This window comes from Sparus aurata, chromosome 4 (assembly GCF_900880675.1).
Source record: "Sparus aurata chromosome 4, fSpaAur1.1, whole genome shotgun sequence".
Classification (NCBI taxonomy): domain Eukaryota; kingdom Metazoa; phylum Chordata; class Actinopteri; order Spariformes; family Sparidae; genus Sparus; species Sparus aurata.
In genome coordinates, this window is record NC_044190.1 from 2,918,864 (window position 1) to 2,939,703 (window position 20,840).

Genomic DNA, 20,840 nt, shown 5'->3' on the forward strand with positions numbered 1-20,840 from the left:
CTAGCCAAACACCTAAAGGACAAGCATCCAGGCCTGCCCACTGAGTTCAGGGAACGACAGGTAATTTGGTCATGAAAAAAAGCCACATTCAGTGCTAAAAGCAAGCGCCACCCCCCTTCACTCTTAACAAAAGTAGCTCTGGAGGAAAAAAAAATAGAGCTGGTTTATTTATTTTAAAATTGTGTGCATTAGAAAAGCTTGTCTTTGTGGTATTTTATTTTATTTACTTTATATACATTAATATGTTATTGTTCTAAGATTTTCTATTAAAATAAAGTCAGTAATGACATTTTTTGCGTTCTCTTTTTATTTAAAAAAGTATCGAAAAGTATCGAAAAACATGTTGGTACCGGTACCGATACCAAAATGTTGGTATCGTGACAACACTAATGCAGACATGGCCACTTTATGTTAATATGAATGTTTTATGGGAAAACACACACAGAGGGAGCCAAATATTAATGTATTTTTCCCAGACATGTCACGCATTCACACAGTTGCAGTTAACAAATTATTTCCGCACATATGTATTCTGTTTGAAAGACTGGCTTCACTGTGAGTCTGTCACTGTGGGTGTCAGTACTTTTCCTCAGAATAAGAAGAGAAAATGAGACCATGAAAATGTCTGGGCAGTTCACTGCAAGTCCACACATGCTTGTACTGGAATGCCTGTCTCACCTGGGGAGACTGACTGTGTGCTTTGCTTGGGTCCATCAACACTACATAAATACATGTAATAAATGCTGATATTAGATCACTTACCAAAATAAAAGGCTGGCGCATTTGTCCAGCTCTTACAGGGTGTAAGTATATTGTAGGTTCATTTTCGAATATGTTCTTTTTGTGCTCCTGGCCAAGCCAGCACTCCTAAGTATTTACATTATCTCGTTGCATAACCAACCAATGGCTTCATGTTCTCGTGTGGGAGGAGAGACTATACCTGAGGAGGCCAGAAGCACTTCCTCCTCCGCCCGTCTGCACTCAGGTGTGTGGGAAGTGTTACCTGGCCAATACCTGCACTTATTCCTTTTTACCTTCTACCCAAACGGCCTCTGTTTAACTCCGGAGAAAAGGTAAATATTAATTTGTTACATGTTACAATGTTACACATTGATCTCCTTTTAATCTCCCATTAATCCGAAAACCTGTCCTTGTTTACTCTGCTATTATTCATTTGTTCGGGGCGTAAATGGCCGCTCTGGGTACAGCTCTCGCTTCTTTAAGATCCTTATGATGTCTCATGTTTCATTAATGTTTTTTGTATTAATTATAACGGTAAAGGCAGCGTTATTTATGTTCAGTGAAATTAATTAGAGGTGATATCCATGGCAAGCTCGCGTTCAGCCTGATTGACGTTTCGTGTCCTGGGGCACATTATTGAGCGAGGTTTCCTAACTTATTTAATTTAGCCAAACGACGTTCACTCCCTGTTTGCTCTGTGGGTAACGTGTGGAATATCCTACTCTTTATACTGCTTTGCATCTACAATCGAAAGGATTTAAATAATTCATGACTGAAACGGTGCTGGGGCTGTGCGGAGGAATTCTGGTTTACAGTATGAATGTAATGAGCTCTCCATATCTCTCTCTCACCAAGCGAGGAGCGCGTTCTCGTAGCTGAAAGCTGACAGACAGTGTAACAGATAGTTGCGCCGATAAGGGTAAAGGAACCAATTACCGAAGAAAACATTTCCTTTTGGTCGCTGTTGTTCTCGGACATGTCGCAGAAGAGATATTTAGAATCTCCACAGGATGCGCTCAGTGGAGCATCTTGTTTAAAATATGTGGATTAAGGATTCAGTGCTGCTAATGTGTACAGTCGTTACAAAAATGTATTTAATCTATTGTTGCTGGTTGCTGTTATGTGGTCTGCGTTTACGTGAAACCACAACAGTTGTTCGTGCGCTCAACTCACCCCGCGCCTACTGGAAGACCCCAGCGCGAGTAGGCGGCACCAGTTGGCTCAGTGATGCTCGAGTTAGAGAGCACTGAGGCATTCAGGTTCCATAGGAAATAACATCGCTTACAAACTTCATACTTTCCCCCATTTGTTAACACTTAAACACCCGCTACGTATAGACTTTACATACTGTATCACCGCATCGGAAGAAGGATGGTGTAGATTCAGGTCAGTTGTTAATGTTAGCAAAACACCCTCCATTATTTTAGCCCCAGCTTGTTCCTCTGTGTATGAGCATCAAATTCAAGTCATGCTAATCTGATTTTCAGAAAAATGAATATCTAGTGATCATTGATAAAAGTTGCAATCTTTTGAAAAAGAAAAATGTTTTTAACCTGTTTCCAGGTAATCCAGGTAGCCAAACATGACACACAGCTCGAGAAGCAGGTGGATAACTGTTTCATAATGAGCCTGGATGGGAGAGTCTTTTAGGGCTTCAGAAAGGCATTGGATGTTGTTGAACTGTTGTTGGGCTATCAGTGATCATAGTGTTAGTTATTTTTCACATGAGAAGCATACACTAGGCACAAACTACACTTTCTCAAACCACAATCAGAACATCGATCAGAACAATTTACCAAAATCTTAGTCCTACTTTAACTGAACCCCAAATTATGTTAAAGTAAGTTCTACCTTCTCACCATGAGTTTTATAAGAATGGTAACCTAAATGTGATCCTTTTTAAAATTTGGATACTTGATTGTCAAAAAACAATTATAAATAGGATGCACTCCACAGTTCTTGCATGACTAACTGAGAGTGGAGGTGAATTGTCTGAGTGTATCAATTGGAGATTTGGATGAGCTGGGGCCGGAGAAGACACAAGACTCATATTTCCATGTTTTCTGTAGGCAGTGAATGCAACATAATTCTAGACCGTTTGGCACGATTTTTGCTGGGCTTCCTTGCGCGTTACCACTGCACTTTGTGTGAGTGGACAACCTCATTTAGACATGGAACGTCCTCACACGGAGGGGAGATGTGTTAGCATGGAAGAGTATTTTTTCTGACAGATAATGTCATGTAGGCAGCATTTATTAAGATCTTAATTCGCTTCTGTAATCATCTCATTGAGATTAATACTCCGTGGATACGGTCGGCTCAACAACAGTTTCTGTGAACAAATTGGACCGGGAACAGTTTGGCAGTAGCCTATCAGTCTTCCATAAGAATGAGTAAGTGATATCTTCCCATCCAGCGTTTCCATGCAACAGCGCAGGAGGCTGTGAAGCCGCGAAGCACACGAAGGGATAGATGCTGTTGCAAAGAGCGACAGCACTGTAGGTCTGGCTCTGGGGGAACCCTGAGAGTCTATTTAACCCCAATGGAGCGACAAGATGATGGAGATGCTGGGAGCTTAAAACAGCACGACAGTGCAGAGGAACCCGGTAAGAGCGCTCCATCCCAGATTTATTTCCAGATTTCGCAGAAAACATTTGAATTTGGTCAAGATGATTTGTGCGCACTCGCAAAGACGTGGCGAGGATATTAAGCTTTGTATGCTTTTGATCCTAAGTCCTTGTTGATTTAGGTGAATTATGTGGATTGATGCTGCTGACATAACGCACACAGGTGCACAGATGTTTGATTGACCTTTTACACCAAGATGCTGACAGGTTTGAGACTGGTATACACATGATGTTAGGTTTTTATTTTTTTATTTCCTATTTTGTTAAAACCTTAACATTAAAGGGACCGTTAAGATTGTATAATTGCCTTTATAAACATAAAACCTTGTTTCAGTTCACACTGTGTTGAAGTAGCTATACAATTTGAATATAAGACATTTCATGTGTGGCATCTCGTTGTCCCCTAGCTGAGGATGACAGAAAATGTGCCTGGGACTGACATACTGTTGCTTAGCAAATCACAAACAGAACTGACTATTTGACTGACTACTACTGTCTACGCTGACTACAGAGGAACATGAAACACATCTTCTGTTACTGTAGTTGTGTCCTACTCCACAGAGCTGTGTCAACTCTATTTAGTATCAGAGGCTGCTACTGTTATGGCTTGTTGGAGGGACCTCAAAAATCTGTAATGCTGATTAAATCAAGATGGCAATGCAAATCTGTATTGAAATCAACAGGATGATAGCTAGTTAACTGTTAGCAGCCTTTGAGCAGCAGAGTCCTGCGGAGTGTTAAGCTCAAGCAACTAATAACAGAGCTAATATCACATGTTTCATGTGTTTCCGTGGAAGTTAGTGACATGTGACCAAGGGAAACACACCATCACCTTGAATAAATTACTGATTTATTGTGTTTAAACATATTTGGATACATTTGGGTTAATGTATTGTAAAAACACAACTCTGCAAAATATATAACAAAGGTCTAGTTATTTTTAAATGCATAAAAGTTTCTTGTTATATATTCAAAAGCGGAAGAGCAGGTAGTGTAGTGTAATGGGGTTTAGCTGTCTCCTGCTGTTAGAAACAAGATGTATGAAAGAAGTAAACCAAAAGAGTAAAGTGAGCATTTCTTTTTTAGATTTGTCACTACACATGGGACATTGTGCACGAATCATGAAACATTTGATCCATTGTGAATGTAAAAACATGAACTTATGTTATGATATGAATCAACATGGAAATAATGCTTCAGTTATAACACAATTTGTCCATATATCCCACTCCTTTAGTGCCCCATGAGCTCATCGATTGGCTTTTCCTTTTCTATACGTTATATACTATAAAGTATGTCAATGAGAAGATTTGTAGCTGTCCTCCTGAACAAGGCAGCATGTTCATAGGTGAGTCGTAGAACTGAGAAAAGAGAAAAAAAAAAATAATTCATATATGTTACGAATATTTGTGGTTGAGTTGTGCAAATTGGAGTGTGCAGACATTTTCAGCTCACATTACCCATTGAGTCAACAGTGAAAACAGATGCCATTACATCCTGTTAGATCTTCATTTATTTATGATGCATTCAGTGTACACTACCTCTCTATAACAATGGGCATGTCCACAGTGTTAACACTGACTTCAGCTGATCAATTGAATACTGCAGCAGGTATTAGAGTCATGGCTGCTGAAACATGTTGTTCCCAGCCCAAGTTCTCAAGGCAACAAGCAAATGACTGCTGAAGTTTTTTGCATGCAGATTTTATCTTTTCGTTGGAAGTCTATGTTAGATCTGTCCTCTTCTGTCCTATTATTCTACGATCTGCTTAAAAAACTTACAAATCCTCACCTGTTGACAATGCTAACACACTCATTGTGCATGTTTGAATGGAAATGAGAACCTTATGCACGCCAGAGTCAAATTTCAGACAGGTAGGCTAGTGGCAAAGATTTACAGTGACAACATCTGTTATTGCCAAAGCAAACCCAAGACCCATGCTATAACTACGTAACTTAAGGGTTAGGGTAAGGGCACTTAATTTTATATATGTATATACATATATATATATATATATATATATATATATATATATATATATATATATACATATATATATATATATATATATATATATATACATATATATATATATATATATATACACACACACACATATATATGTATGTATATGTATATGTATATATATATAAATATATATATATATATCGCCAACTTTCTGCAGAGTCAATCACTTCAGACCTCCAAACTTCATGTGGCCTTCAGATTAACTCAAGAACAATGCATAGAGAACTTCATGGAATGGGTTTCCATGGCCGAGCAGCTGCATCCAAGCCATACATCAGCAAGTGCAATGCGATGCGAATACTTTTGGCAATATAGTATATTCTCTCTCTCTCTCTCTCTCTCTATTTGTATATATATATATATATATATATATATATATATATATATATACATACATATATGTATATATATATATATATATATATATATGTGTATATATATATATATATATATATATATATATATATATATATATATATATATATACATGGTCTAATAATATTCGGAAAGTCTAGAAGAGCAGCACGATTAAATCATTTAATCCCCATTCAAGTTAGACAAGGTGGAAGTCTCTAATGTCATACATCTGCAGATGACAATAACCAATCAGAGAGCTTGTTACATCTGCCAATTTGCATTGTTTTACCTGGTTTGACCAGCTCAAGGACCAAAGTGTCACAAAAAGGCTATACTGAGAGGCTAAATAAATAAGCAAATGGAAAAGCTAATAGGAAAAGGAAAAGCAGTGGGTAAAAGGAAATGCAGATAGAAAATTGCCCCTTTAAATGCCTGATTAAAAGCTGTATTCTTAATTCAGTTTGCCCAATCCAGCTATTATTTTGTCCTTTTAAACTGTATTTTCAAATTTAAAACTTAATTTGCAAAATCTAATTTTAATTCCTCTTTTTTTTGGCCATTAAAATATATAATTAATGACTTACTTTGAAATTTAGTCTATGTATTAATAGATTCATACTTTGATTTGTAAATTAATTCATTCATTCATTCAAGTGGCGGCTGTGGCTCATGGTCTTGTTATAAGGTTGGGTAAAATACTGAACCTCAGAAACCAATGTAACCTACAAGATTAAACACTCAGTGAATCTCAGTGTATGAACAACGGTGACTAAACCAAACTGTTGCATACCTACATGTTTATGTTTAAGTGGTCCTGGCAAAATAGCCTACAGCTCATAAAGATCTCAAGGAGATTTATAAAAAAGTGTAGCATTAAACTTTGGGCTCTAATGTTTAAATGAAATTATCTTAAAGACTGCAGATGTCAGATGGTAAGGTAAAGTATTCAATGTATGTATTCAATGTATTCAAACAAAATAAATATTTGGTCCACCAAAATCACACAGCAATCATGTAGACTCCTAATATTAATATAAACAGAAACGACAGCCAAGCTTCTCTCGGTGTGAGCACAGTGTACTCAGCAGGATTGTGTATTCACATATGCTTGTGAAAAACTGGCAGTGTAAGAGTCCTTTGTCGGTACCATATGTTTGCACAGACGGCACATTTCTTCAGGTGGGTCCTTTGGCTTACCAGTTGCGTCCGGTTTAAAAATCCCCAAAATCCCAAATCTTGTAATTTAGTTTTTTTGGAACTAGCTCCTCCATAACTGCATTAGCTAAAAATGTGTGCAGCGCAGTGGTCTGGGAGGAGAATTCCCCGTCCACTGTACATGCTGGTGCACACCTGCGCAAATATACTGGCAATCTGTGATTGATGGGCTTTTTTAACATATTGCCAAACCGTAGAGCATTATTATTGTTCATATTAATAATTTCAGAGAAAAAGGACTGCCTCGCCCTTTGAATTCTAAATTGTAGAAGTGAAATCTCTCTTTATAGAACCTTTACGAACCTGGAGTTTAGTTTTACGTAACTGGCATTTGGACTTTCTACACTCCCTTTTTTGAGCTGTAACCAGTTTGAAATTCCTCCATTCCTACTTACCACAAACTGAAACATTTGACAAGATTTTTAACACAAACTGGAGGCAGAGCTGTTGTGGGTCTGAAACCCTGAACAAATATTGTAAAGGTGTCTTCATTGGTAGTTGATATCTGATCAACCTTATTCTAGTTCTACTGTTCTCATCAGAGATGGTCTTTGTAAAAAAAATACATGGTAACACATGTTCACCTTTCTGACCATCCCTAACTTAGGAAATTTATCATCTCTTGGCAATTGCAAGATCTAGAATATGTCCCTTATTATGTGTGATCTGTCACATGCTGTGAAAGTCCAAAGTTGTCCAGGATTTACGTTCTTCATGAATGGAGTAGTATTTTTACTTCAAGTTTACTTCATTTCTACTTAGTCAAGGTAGAGTCAAGTCTATGCAGGTGTCCAGAAGAGACAAACAGCCCCAGAGTTTAATCTTCACGCCACCATGTTTCACTGTGGTATTATTCTCTCTCTCCTGTGTGTCTCCTTATGTACATCCATCTGTTACTGCCAAAAAATCTCTTAACTCTGATTCATTAGTAAATAGGAAGCTTTTCCAGTCTCCCACTGTGGAATTCTAGTATTTCTTAGCCTACCTCAAGTGTTCGGTCTCGCTTACAACTGAGCATTTTAGAGTAACATGCAGTGCCCTTTTAACAAACCACAATTTGATGCTGAGGGAGCCCTCCTTTGATTAGAATTACAAATTTGACATCTGAGACTTGCATTTATTTTCTGAAGCCTTGAACTTTAAGATTATTTTCAGGTTTTACAGGACAGTATTAGAAATTTTCAATGTGGCCTATATCACTGAAGTGACTATTTTGTGATTTGGTGAAAGATCCATGCCTGTGTATATATGAGGTATGCAGAGCAAGAGGGCTTCAAACTTGTAATGCCAGTCCTATTACATCACATCAGGTTAGGGCTGGGCAATTAAAGATCTCGATCATTTTCACGATAAAATGTATTTTCGAAAGAGTTTTTTGTTTTGAGTCTGTTTGTTTGTTTTGAGACACATCACCATTAGCCAATTGCACATCAGAGAAACAAATGCATGTGGTGGATGCATGTTTCTGTCCCCTCCCACTAACAACAACTTAAAGTGACGTTGTCTAGCCGATACAAGAAAATGAGCGGTCCGACTAGCAAAAATGAATGTGAGGAAATTGACAAAGATGAAGAAATTGAACCGAAGAAAGGTCATACCACTTTGCTCATTAAAGTTCAGCTACCAGAAGTCTGACAAAGGAGACACCAGCATTAGGTGCAAAATGTGTCAGCAACCACTAACCTCCTCCATCATCTCAACATGTACCATCTCAAACAGTACTCTGAAAGCATGACTTTGCGCTATCATGCTAGCGTTAGCCTCCCTGCAAGTAGCCAACAGACCAGCCCCACTGCTTCTACCAGTCAAACTTCATTTCGCCGCTGTCAAGCACTTCGCGACCACGGCTGATATGTGGTCTGGTCACACGTCCGAACCACATCAGGTCTTACAAAACAGGAGGCTAATTAAGCTGAACTGAACAACTATCTGCATCTCGTCACCTCTCTGCTGTGTCTGCAGCTGAGCACTGTGATGCATGTCTCTCTCTCTGACCGGGAGAGTTATCATACCGTAAAATACCAAATAATAGCCGGGGCGTTTCTTTGTTTCAATCAATTAACAGACCAGGCATTTATTTGGGACCAGGCGGCAATTTGGGACAGGCGTTTAATTCCTTCCTCACAATAATCCGGGATGAAAAACTTCTCCAGCTTCTCTGTGAGTTCTCTGGCATCCTGCTGGCCAATAGTTGTCTTCTGCAAGTGAAGTTGGTGCGGCGGAGTAAACGATTCAGCCAACCAGCACTCGCTGCAAACTCCTCATCTCTGCTCTCGGCGGACATGTGTTTCTCCATCGCCCTGATCATTTTGCGGGACACTCTCTCGTGTCGTGCCCGTTTGCTGATAACTCATTCCTGCATGTTTATCTCAGGCTAGCCTTCTTCCTCCCTCCAGCAGGCAGCCTGGCCCTGTTGCTGTCCTCCTCGGACAGACGCTGAAGTTCAGTTTCTCTCACTCTCTTGGGGTCGACAGAGAAACGTCTAGCGGCTGCTTCTCCCGAGTTTTTCTCTGCATATTTTACGACAGAAAGTTTGAATTTCAAGTCGTACTTTTAATTTTTTTGCTGCACCAGAGCCATGGTGATCATCAGTGTGATACTGACTGACAGAAAGCAGCACAGTATGTGAACAAGGCGAAGAAGAAAAATGTGTCTCCCTTGATTAGTAAAAAATAAATAAATTAGACTCGGCATTTGTTTGGAACCGGCGGCTATTTATCAAAATATACACCTGCACCCGGCGTTTAAAGGGGACCCTGCAGTTAATTGAAACTCGGCTATTATTTGGTAATATACGGTACATTTACACCCCGCTCTGTAAGCCAGGGCGGGAACGGCGGCGGCCATGCGCATCCGCGATTCATTTGCAGCCTGGACGCGGAGTGGTGTGTGTCTCCTCTCTGCTCTGACTGCAGGCTGGACCGCTGCGTGAGACTGACCGCCTGTGAGTGCTTTTGGAGGGGGGAGGGACTCACGGCAGTATCTGCTGCTCGTTAAGCACAGCATAGACATATAAAGAGTCTTTATGTCTATGGAGCACAGTAACTGCAGAGTGATACGTGCTTTCAAGTCAGAGTCTCCAACACACACTCACCCGTGCTCTCTCTCTCACACACAGACACACTCACCCTCGCTCTCTCTTTCACACACAGGAGAACGTCGAGTGGGTTTTAAATGTCGGCGCTGTTGTGTGTGAAAGATAGTTAGAGACGCCAAGACCCGCCTTACGTTGCTTCTGATTGGTTTATACTGCGTGGTGCCTTCCGTGGTTGGTTAGATTTAGGCACAAAGGACTGATGGATTGGTCTGGGATTGGTTATCTTGGTCAGTCAATCAGAGTTACTCGAACTACGGCAATCCGCGAGGACCGAAGTTTATTATCATAAAAAAAATAAATATAGAGTATTGAATGGGGAAATATAAGCGTGAGAAATGTCAAGTGTGGCGTGTGGTGTGAGAATGGGTCAAATTGCGTGACTGTCACACTCAAAGCGTGACGCTTGGCAGCTCTGACAGTAGCATAATCATCCCCAACATTTAACTTTTTACTATTTACTTTAATCAATGTTTAGTTGAGTATACTACCTCTAAAATGTTCGAGACGTGTTTGAAACAAACAATTTGTAATTTTTTATTCAGTGTTTAACATAAAGCCATTTGGTTGGTTGGTTCTGTTGAATGTTTGTTATCTACTCATTCTGACAATAAATAATTGTATTCTATAAACCATAATTAATGTTTTGGTTTGTTTTGGGTTCTGCCCTACAGAGAATACTCTTAAAACTGTAAATTCAACATTATTATTATTGTTAAATATATATCGTGATAATTATCGACATCGAGCAACATAAAAAAAACATATTGTGATAACACTTTTGGCCATATCGCCCAGTCCGACATCAGGTATTTTAATCTCCAGGGCTAAAACCACCCTGTTGTGTTCTCTTATGCTTACTGTAGGCTTCACCTAAGTCACCGCCCTGTCTGAACTTGTATTTATGTCTTAGCTTGGAGGTCAAGAACCAAAAAATGGTGCCTATTTCTATTTCCAAATCTATGCTTTTCCTCACTGGCACCAGTGGTCCTCAACAAATGACAAAATTTGTTGTTTGTAACAGTCATATAGTTTGAGTTCAAATATAACCCACATATCTATTCCCAGGTAATTCAGTGTTTCTGACCTCACTATGTTTAGGCAACTTTAACAACTCCTGTTAGGTTAGAGAACATTTGGATTGTTGGTCTGGATTACAGGATGGGACTTTGTTCACACTTTGTACACCCAACCGTCTACCCGATCTCCTTCCTAAGAGGTTTTGAGGCAGTATACCAGCATCGCACTTGTTCTACCTTTACTTCTGACCCCTTAATTCCTCTATATCCGGGTTTGGTTCACTTCAGATTCACCGTGGCTAGGTCAGTCTATGTGTGTGATTCAACTGGCTCTGCTGGGTTGCATATCTACTCCGTTGAAGCTCCGGCCGTCCAGATCCTTCCGCTGCAGGCATGCAAGGCTTCTATTTCTTCATGGCACCTCAATTCAGTCGAATTCAGAACAGAGCAAAACAGTAAGTCAGACACTGTAAAACAGGAAACACCCTGTTAATTTTCAGAATAAAACACTCCCTGTTGACACAGGCACAAAAAGTGACAAATCCAAGTCCACAGGTTGGGAACTCTAACCTTTTAATAATAATGTATGATTGTGATTGCACGTGATTCTGTAATTACTGCAGGAACTCCTCCGTCTCGCCACTCCAGCTGTCTAGCAGTGCTTTGGGGTGCTTCACTCAAAACGCAGCTGGTGGGTGTTAACAGAGGAGGGAGTATGAAGCAAAACCACAGTGGAGCCGTTCCGCCAGACACATGCAATATTCAATATTTTGAAATCTCCTCTAAATCACTGTTTAAGTGTTAAATAAACCCTTTGATGTATAAAATGACACCAGTATGATGTAGGGCTGTGCTAGAATGTCAATACAACGATATATCACAGTATTTATTTTTATGTTTTAAATGGGTTGTGAATAGCTGACAACCTCCCCTTCTGTAGACATCACAGTATGGCAAGTTGTCTCAAATTGCTGTGTGCCATTTCCAACAGAGTGAATGAGTCAGTCAGAGAAGCAGGAAGCAGCATGGCCCACACAGCTGACAAAATAAGGTACATTCTGATGTAAGTAAACATCCTTGGTACATTTACAAATCCAGTGGTGCAGCGCTGTCGGATGTCATCCTGTGGTCTGTGTGTTAGATATGTTAGGAACCTCCGTGGATCAGTTTGCCAAAAGGCAAAGCTGCTATGTTGTTTTGCTACCAGCATGCTGGTCCTACTTATCAATATAATATGAAGTGATGTATTAAGACTACCTAGATCATATGCAGCAACTTGTATTTCAGCTCTGTATTTAGATTTTCACTGAACTATGTTGAATATCTGAATATATCGCAATATCATTTTATCGCAGTCTATCATGATATAATAATTTCATGAACCATGTATCATGATGTGTATAGTATCGAAAAGTCCTTGCCAATACCCAGTCCTAGTGTGATGATTCAAGTAGTCCCTTCTATTGGATTTTTAAAAATTTGCATGCAAAAAGGGGAAAATCAAAATCAAGTTAAATTTAGCAAACTTTTTAGGCAGCTGCACTCATAAGCTTTTACCAAATGAAAATAAATAAAGGCCCGGAAGGCCTCCCCACTGTGGCCATATTCTCAAATCACAAAATACTCTATTATATTCTTATATGCTATAATTGCATGAAAACATCATTAAAAATACTCTCACACAGTTAATAACTGCATGAAAAAAAATCATGAAATAAAAATCATGAAATAATCACACAGTTTTTAATTACATGTGACAAAAAAAAAAATGTGCAGGCAAATCATACTTTGTGTCTTATTGAGACTTTTGAGTCCTGACTGTTCCACAACACTACCTGGGCTGTGCCTTTGGCGATATGTTTTGTAACTGTGGTCATGATCTCTTCACATGTTGGGCTTTTTTCACATGTGATTGATTTGGCAAACACAGAAGCCAGCAAAGTCATTTGCTTCCAGGGTGGTTCCTTTAATACTTTCATTGGTGTAGGTGGAGATGTGGACATGCAAAGTTTGAGGCATTCTTTATTTTGTAGTGGATGGCATTTCAGGTGGTGAAATAAACAAAGGTATTGCTACCTTTTGTGGCAATGGTTTTGCGGCATATTTTGCTGTATTTTAGTCAACGTCTTCCTTGCAAAATCGAAACCACTTCCAGAGATCGATCCAGTGCTGTTGTTTTTCTTAACACTCCTTAACTCACTTGGAACTCACTCTTCCCTCAGCTCCTCATAAAAAAACACATGGAGAGTTTTCTGGATGATTGGGGGACTGTACTGTCTGAAACACCAAAGAAAATGACATGCTTACAAGGACAAGGACTGAAGTTCAGAGAAAATTGAGAATTCAGTCTCTCAACAGATTTTAGTTACACCTGATAGCAGGTACAAGACCTATGAAATTGGTATTTTTATTTGATCAACCTTGATCCTTGAGATTTTCTTGTAACTATTACCACTACCCTGTTTTTGAGAGGGGGACAACAAAGACAAAGACAAAGAGACAAGAAGCATAGATTCAGAATTCATATGCTAATTATGACAAAAAATTCAAACAAAAGTCTAACAGGATAAAATGTTGAACAGTGGTGGAGATATGACCTAAAATAAATTCTTAGTACCAATGATGCTATTTTATCACATTATTGAATAAACTTAAAGTGGATACTTTTCTTAAACATTATTCTATTTCTTTTCACTGTAATGGCAGTGTAAGGGAACATATCTTAAGAAAGAAAAAAATATTTGAATTTTTTTATTTGTTTTATGGTTTTAAACAGGGATGAAAATTAGGTAAAGGCTGGCATGTCATCTGGGAGGAGTCGGCTATCAGATAATGTAGGTATTTAGTAAATGGAATTATACATGTCATTATAGTGATAGCTTCCAACCAAAAACAAAAACAAAACAACAACAGCAACAACAAAAAAAAAACACTTAACATTAAATTCCTTCGAAGTCTTCAGTACATATATGATATGAGTCTGGACAGATATGACTGTAACGGCAAATTGTCTGACTGGCAGATGCAAACAGCCACAAGAAGGTAATTCTCGTTAAATATGAAAACATTTGGTAATGTAGTAAGAGTTATGTATTCCAAGTACTACAAAGACGAAGAGACGAGGCACATCAAACTGTTATAAGCTGAGGTAAATTGAAGATCTCCATCAGAGTTGTTAGAAATTGACTCTTTGGGATTCAGATAAGAGATTAACTGTGTGTTTTTAGTGTACTGCTGGATGTGAATTCGTCTTTGGTCAGAGCTATAGCACAGACTGAGGAAGGTGCTTTCGTGGAAATGCCGATGCCATTTGTGTTCCCAGGAGAATATTAACTATTGCCTCATAAATCCTCTCTTCAATAATACTCTCCAGCCTAAGCTTCATTTGTACACTAATGACATTACACATATTAAGTGTTTAGTTGATCCTATGGATCAACGTTTAAGTAAATGACCGGACCTTACAACTCATCTCAATCATCAAGGTTCTTAACTGTATTGTTATTAGGAGTTTATGCAGCATATGAGGAAGGGCTGCTGCTTTACATGGTGTAACAGACAAGCTTTGAAATAAGATTTTCTAATAACCTGGTTAAAAATGCTTGTATTTATGTCAACTTGTCAACTGAGTATCCTCAAAGTAAAAGCTAAGAAAAACAACCGCCTTCGCCTGTCTTACCCTGTAGATTATAACAAACCTATGAAAGTTATATTCAAATGTTTGTACAGTCCCCTTAAACAGGCAGGAATGGAAATAAGTTGTAGAAAGATTTAATGTTACAACTTTCTCATGCACATAAGTAAATATTTCTCAGGTTTCTCAGGTATTTCTCAGTGTGACAGTTCTCCAAATCAAAGATTTACTACGATTTTCAAATTTAAGGTCACAATTCTACAGAAGCCATAAACTACCATGGGTCATCCACATTATTTAGTCAATTTTAAGTTAAATATTTTTTTTTTCTTGAGATCACAAGTTCTTTATGTCATAATCACAGAATAATTACTGTTAACTACTTATAATGAGAACACAAAATGTTGTTCCCTTTTGTCACTTATAGCCTAATATTTAACCTCTTAATGAACGCCTCCATTTTAAGGTTCTTTTTCCAAAATGACATACCGAAATTAAAAGCATGACAGCTCCCACATAGTTTGAGACTCAGGGATGTGCTTGGTACCATTGGAAAGGTAACACCCTCACCCTAGAAGTGCAAGTGTGATTCTATGACATACTGACACAGAGTTACAGAGGTTGGAACACAGGCTTTGGTTTCTGTCCAAAATCAAGGGTGTTCCTATGTTGGAACGGTGTTCCTTAAGGGATTAAGAGATCAGTAGTGCAATGCCTACATGCATAGATGGACAAGTATAGCAACTGACTTAAAGCTGCAGTCTGGAGTTTTGAGAAAAAAGAGGACTTAGAACATTTCAATGAGCACAGTTCCCGGGTCCCTCCTTCTTCCTCTCTGTTGCTCTGCAGCCCTGCCTTCAAAGCCCCTCCCAACAGAGGTGCCTGCCGCACACGATCAGGCTTGTAACCACGGTAACAGAGGAAGCCAGATAACCAAGATGTCACATTCAAAATAACAAGAACAACATGAGTGCCTCATGCAAATCACTGTCGTCATCAGTGATGCCAGTAATGTGTTACTTAGTAACTGTCCACTTTTCCAAGTAACAAGTAGGCTAATCTAACGTGTTAATATTTCTAAACCAGTAATCAGATTAAAGTTACTTATTCAAGTCACTGTGCGTTACTATTATTTTTTTCATTTTTATTAGTAAAAATATATATTTTTGCTTTCTTCTTGTGCCTCGGGGAGTGATGTCACGTACGCAACAAGTCACGTTTTCAGCATGAGGACAACTCACGTGTACACCACGCAGCGACACAAACACAAACAACAATGGAGAGAGGAGAGAGATGCGTGTTTTCTACCTGAAAATTCTCTCATTATTTTGAGTTTGTGTCAGCCAAAGATGCGAACATTAAGGTTCGTTGTAAACTCTGTGCTGATGTCAAAGTGCTTTCACACAACATCAAATTTAAAGAAACATTTGGAGTCACAGCACAGCACGATTAAGTTTACGGAGCAAGTCCCACCAGGTGGTGTGAAGCAGAGAGCTGCTAGCAAATCCACGGTCTTGACGTCTGCAGGGGGTCCCCCACCACCCAAACAACAGAATCTTGACTTCGGTGCAAAAAAAGTAAGCGGGGGAGAGTTGAAGAAGTTGGTGGGCCGGTATGTTGTAGAGGAAATGCTGCCCTTAACACAGTTGACTCGCCCTCGTTTCGTGCCATAATTGAAAAGATCCCTTCTACTATCAATACCGTGCTGCCTCACAGAACCTATTTCTCTTCCTACCTGGAGAAGGAGTATGCAGAGATGGAGAGACATCTGAAGGTCACGCTGAATGAGGTCGACTATGTGTCAACTACAGCGGACATTTGGACTGCTAACAACAGAAGCTATATGGGAGTACCACAGGTGTGCTTCACACACCATCAGCGTCATTTCTACAAGTGATGTGGAGAAATATTTAACTTCCAATGCAGAGAGCAAGGTTGTGTTTAGGAGCAGCACAGCAAAATGCATAGGTCTTTGGACCAAATGAAGTAGATCTACCCTTGCATCAGAAACAGTTGAGAAGGTCACAAAAAGAAAGCTCCTGGTACCGACATTGACAAGGTGGAATTCCTTTTTTGATGCTGTAAAGAGAATTGCAGAAATCCCGTAAGCTGGGAGTTAAGTGCTTCAAAGACAAAGAGTACCAGTTCCTACATGAGTACTGCACCGCCATGAAGCCTCTGGCTGCAGCACTGGACATTTTACAAGGTGATTGTCCTTATGGAACTTTACTACCCACACTTGAAGTTCTGATGCAGAAGACCCTGGCTGTGAAAGATGCCCTCTCCAGGATGACTGCGGGCCTTCCAGATGCCATAGTGCAGGTATGTTCCATCTTTAAGCTTGTTAAAATGTCTTGCATCACATTATTCATGAACATGGAACAGAATATTCATTACCATTGCAAAATAAAATTAAAACAAATACAAATGTCAGTAAGTAACCAAAAACAAAATGAAATCCATAATATCGATCCCATATTAGGCGTGGTTTGTAAGTAATTCAGTGACATAATAAATAGTAGACCTTGTAGGCATAAACATATCAATTATATTTTTCAGGCTATCCAGACTAATTTTGCCGGTGTGCTGGACAACAAAGATGCCCTTCTCGCAGCTGTCAGTTGTCCAAAGTTCAAACTCTGATAGCTGAGAGATGAAGGTAGGAGGGAGCAAGTAAAGGAGCTTCTGACAGCTGTGTGCCGCACAACTGCACCTGCAGCATAGAGCCCTGCCAGTGTACTAACTACATTTGCCAGCCAAGGTGAGATGGACTTTTTCACTTTTGAGGCAGAGCCAGAGGATACGTTCTCAGCAGAAAAGGAACTCATGGACTACCTGAGGTCAGCCAATGACCTTCAGATTCTGCATCAGTTTTCAATCATGAAGAACATTTTCTTGAAGTATAACACTCCAACTCCATCAAGTGCTCCTGTGGAGCGGCTTTTCAGTCTGGGAGGTTTGGTGCTCACCCCTAGAAGAAATAGACTTTCTGACAAGAGGTTTGAGAAGCTTCTGTTAATGAGGTACAACCACTGGTTTACTCGCCCCAGTCCACTGTTTCACTCATAACATAGTTATGTTGTTACTTAGGCCAAAGTAACAAAAGTAGACATGATATCAGCCTACATGTGGTGTTATACACTGTTTTGTTTTGTAAAAGCACTCACATGCTGCTGTAATGTTGTGAACATTAGGTTCAACATTCATAAAACATGTTAAAAAGAATGTAATAGTTACATTTATAAACAATGTAGATTATGAATAGTAAGTTTTACCATAACAGTGTTAACAGTTATGTCAGGTCAATAAAGACTTTATTTTATTTCTGTAAAAAGAAGTATTTATGTTAAGTGAAGTCAAGATATACTGTCTTTATTTTATTTTGTATAAAAACAAGTATTTATGTTAAGTGAAGTCAAGGACAAAATTTTGATTTCAGAGGTGGGGGGGGGGACACAAGTATTTTTTAATAAAACTCCACCTCTTTCAGTTCACTGTGTTTTATAGTAGTTCTTCTAGTTTTCTATTGCTACTTTTAAGTTTACTGTTCCCTTTTTTGGTTTGACTGGTTGTGAAGCATGTAGCAAAACATTATCACCTAATTCTGTGTTTCACCTTGTTAGTCAACTTCACTCCAACTCAGTACCACCAATTTTACATATATGGTAAACAGACCTCATTTTATAAAGGAAAAACTTTTTCTATTTTATGAAACATTTTATTTATCAGCACTTTCAATAAAACTGGATATGCTGCTTTATTGTGAGCCAGTGAAGGTGTTGCAGGATGGCTGTAACCCCTTCTTTGAGTACCGTAAATTACCAAATAATAGCCGGGTTTCAATTAACCGCAGGGTCCCCTTTAAACGCCGGGCGCAGGTGTATATTTTCATATTTTTTGTATATTTTCGGTTCCAAATAAATGCCTAGTCTACTTTATTTATTTTTTTCAATCAAGGAAGAAGACGCTGCACGTTTTTCTTCTTTGCCTTTTTTATGTATTGTGCTTGCTTTCTGTCAGTCACTATCACATTGATGATCGCCATGGCTCCGGTGCAGCAAAACAATAAAAAGTATGACTTAAAATTTAAAATTTCTTCGTAAAATATGCAGAGGAAAGCTCGGGAGAAGCAGCCGCTAGACGTTTCTCTGTCGACCCCAACAGAGTGAGAGACTGGCAAAAAAATCAAATGGAGCTTCAGCGTCTGTCCGAGGAGGACAGCAACAGGGCCAGGCTGCCTACTGGAGGGAGGAAGAAGACTAGCGAGGAGCTTGAGATAAACATGCAGGGATGAGTTATCAGCAAACGGGCATGCCAAGAGAGAGTGTCCCGCAAAACAATCAGAGTGATGGAGAAACAAATGTACGGCACCGCGAGTGACAGCAGAGATGAGGAGTTTCCTCCGCCGCAACAACTTCACTTGCAGAAGACGCACAACTGTTGAATTAAATGCCTGGTCCCAAATAAACGCCTGGTCTGTTAAGTGATTGAAACAAATAAACGTCCCAGTAATTTACATCCTGGCTGCACCTAATTACCAAACACACATACACACACGCGCAATCACGCACGCATATATGCACATGGACACCGATTCAAACGTTAATGTAAATGAAACCTCTGATATCACAATCCTTCTAGCGGACGTGACCCAGGCAGAACAAACGCCCAATTTACAGTGGCAGATTAATAAGGACTTCTGGGCAACTAGCAGACCTGTGTGCAAGCAAGATGGAGTGACAGCGGGGATGGCCAATCACACAAGAAACGGCAGAGCCAATCGAGGAGCTTATGGGAAACAGGGAAACAGGCTTCATCTTGAGCAGCAGTTTTCCGCTTGGTCCTAGTGCATCATGTATCGACTTCCGGGGGCGCTTCACAGTGTGCGACCCAGCAGTCTGCCCAGTGTATGCTATGTTCTGAGTGGCCTTTTACCTTTTTTTTTATGTGTGAATGAACTGTCAGTGAATCAGCGATGCGGATGGGAACAGTTGCGGGTCTTTTAATCTCTTTTTACGCGGCAACGCTACTACTTTTACTTGGCGTCTCTTTCTGTCATGGAGCAGAACATGGCGCACCGGGGAGGGCTACTCTGAGCCGGGAGTTTCTGCTATCCCTGCGGACTTCAGCAGCTGGAGAGATATCAGCCAGTATCGAGGGAGATATGCAAGCCGATCGTAAGGACCAGGAAAAGGGGAAAAAGAGGTGGTCTGCGGCGGAGAATAAAGACTCTCAGGCTGAAAGATCGGCGCAAATTACCCCCACTCCCTACAGTTTTGTTGGCAAATGTTCAGTCTATCAGGAACAAGCGAGATGAACGTGAAGTATGGGCCAAGCTCAAGAAAGAAATCAAGGAAACCTGTCTCCTCGCCTTCACTGAATCTTGGCTCAGTGACTTGGACCGGAATGAGGACTTCTCACTCAGTGGGTTCGGAATTCCGATTCGCCTGGACCTGTCTCCGGAGATTACAGGAAAAAGCCGAGGAGGAGGAGTGTGTTTTTACGTCAACAAGAGGTACTGTACAGTGAAGGTCGGAGAAAGAATATGCACAACTGATCTAGAATTGTTGACAATCTCTCTTCGCCCATTTTATCTGCTGCGTGAGTTTCAACAACTGTTTTACACACTGGTGTACATCCATCCGTGAGCCAACGCTACTGCTGCTGCTCAGCTGATCGCTGACGTAATGAGCAGGCTGGATGCTGTCTGCCCAGACGCACTAAAATTTGTTCTTGGTGATTTTAACCATTGCAAACTGAACACGGTCTTAAAAACATATGAACAGTATGTGACCTGCTCCACTACACAGAAGAGCACTATAATCGATCTGTGCTATGGTATAGTAAAAGGAGCATACACATCAATGCCAATGCCCTCACTGGGAGCTTCTTATCACAACGGAGTGTACCTTATGCCTGTATATAAACTCAGACGTGTGGACAGAAAGGAGAGAACTGTCAAGAGCTGGTCTGAAGACGGCATTACCTCTTTTCAAGCACTTCTCCAGAGAAGTGAGGACCGAAATAAGGAAAGCCAAAATTCAGTACAGGTACAAAATAGAGGAACAGTACTGCAGTGGTGACCTTAGATCTGCCTGGCAAGGGATAAAACAGATGGCATCCAT

The 20,840-nt window shown here is 39.8% G+C and overlaps 1 protein-coding gene across 6 annotated transcripts in view; it reads left to right on the plus strand.

Moving 5' to 3' along the window:
• The first annotated feature begins 966 nt into the window (after positions 1 to 966).
• ano1a (anoctamin 1, calcium activated chloride channel a) overlaps positions 967 to 20,840 on the plus strand; it is a 120,824-nt gene continuing 100,950 nt past the window's right edge. For 2 of the 6 annotated variants that reach the window (XM_030413863.1, XM_030413865.1), the window contains exon 1: positions 967 to 1,073. Coding sequence is in view for 3 of the 6 variants with exons in the window: in XM_030413860.1 (XP_030269720.1) it covers positions 3,284 to 3,347 (64 nt within the window). In the remaining 3 variants the exon portion in view is untranslated. Of the gene's footprint in view, positions 1,074 to 2,829; positions 3,348 to 20,840 lie in introns of those variants that run through there. The other 4 variants (XM_030413860.1, XM_030413861.1, XM_030413862.1 and 1 more) reach the window with 3 other exon arrangements.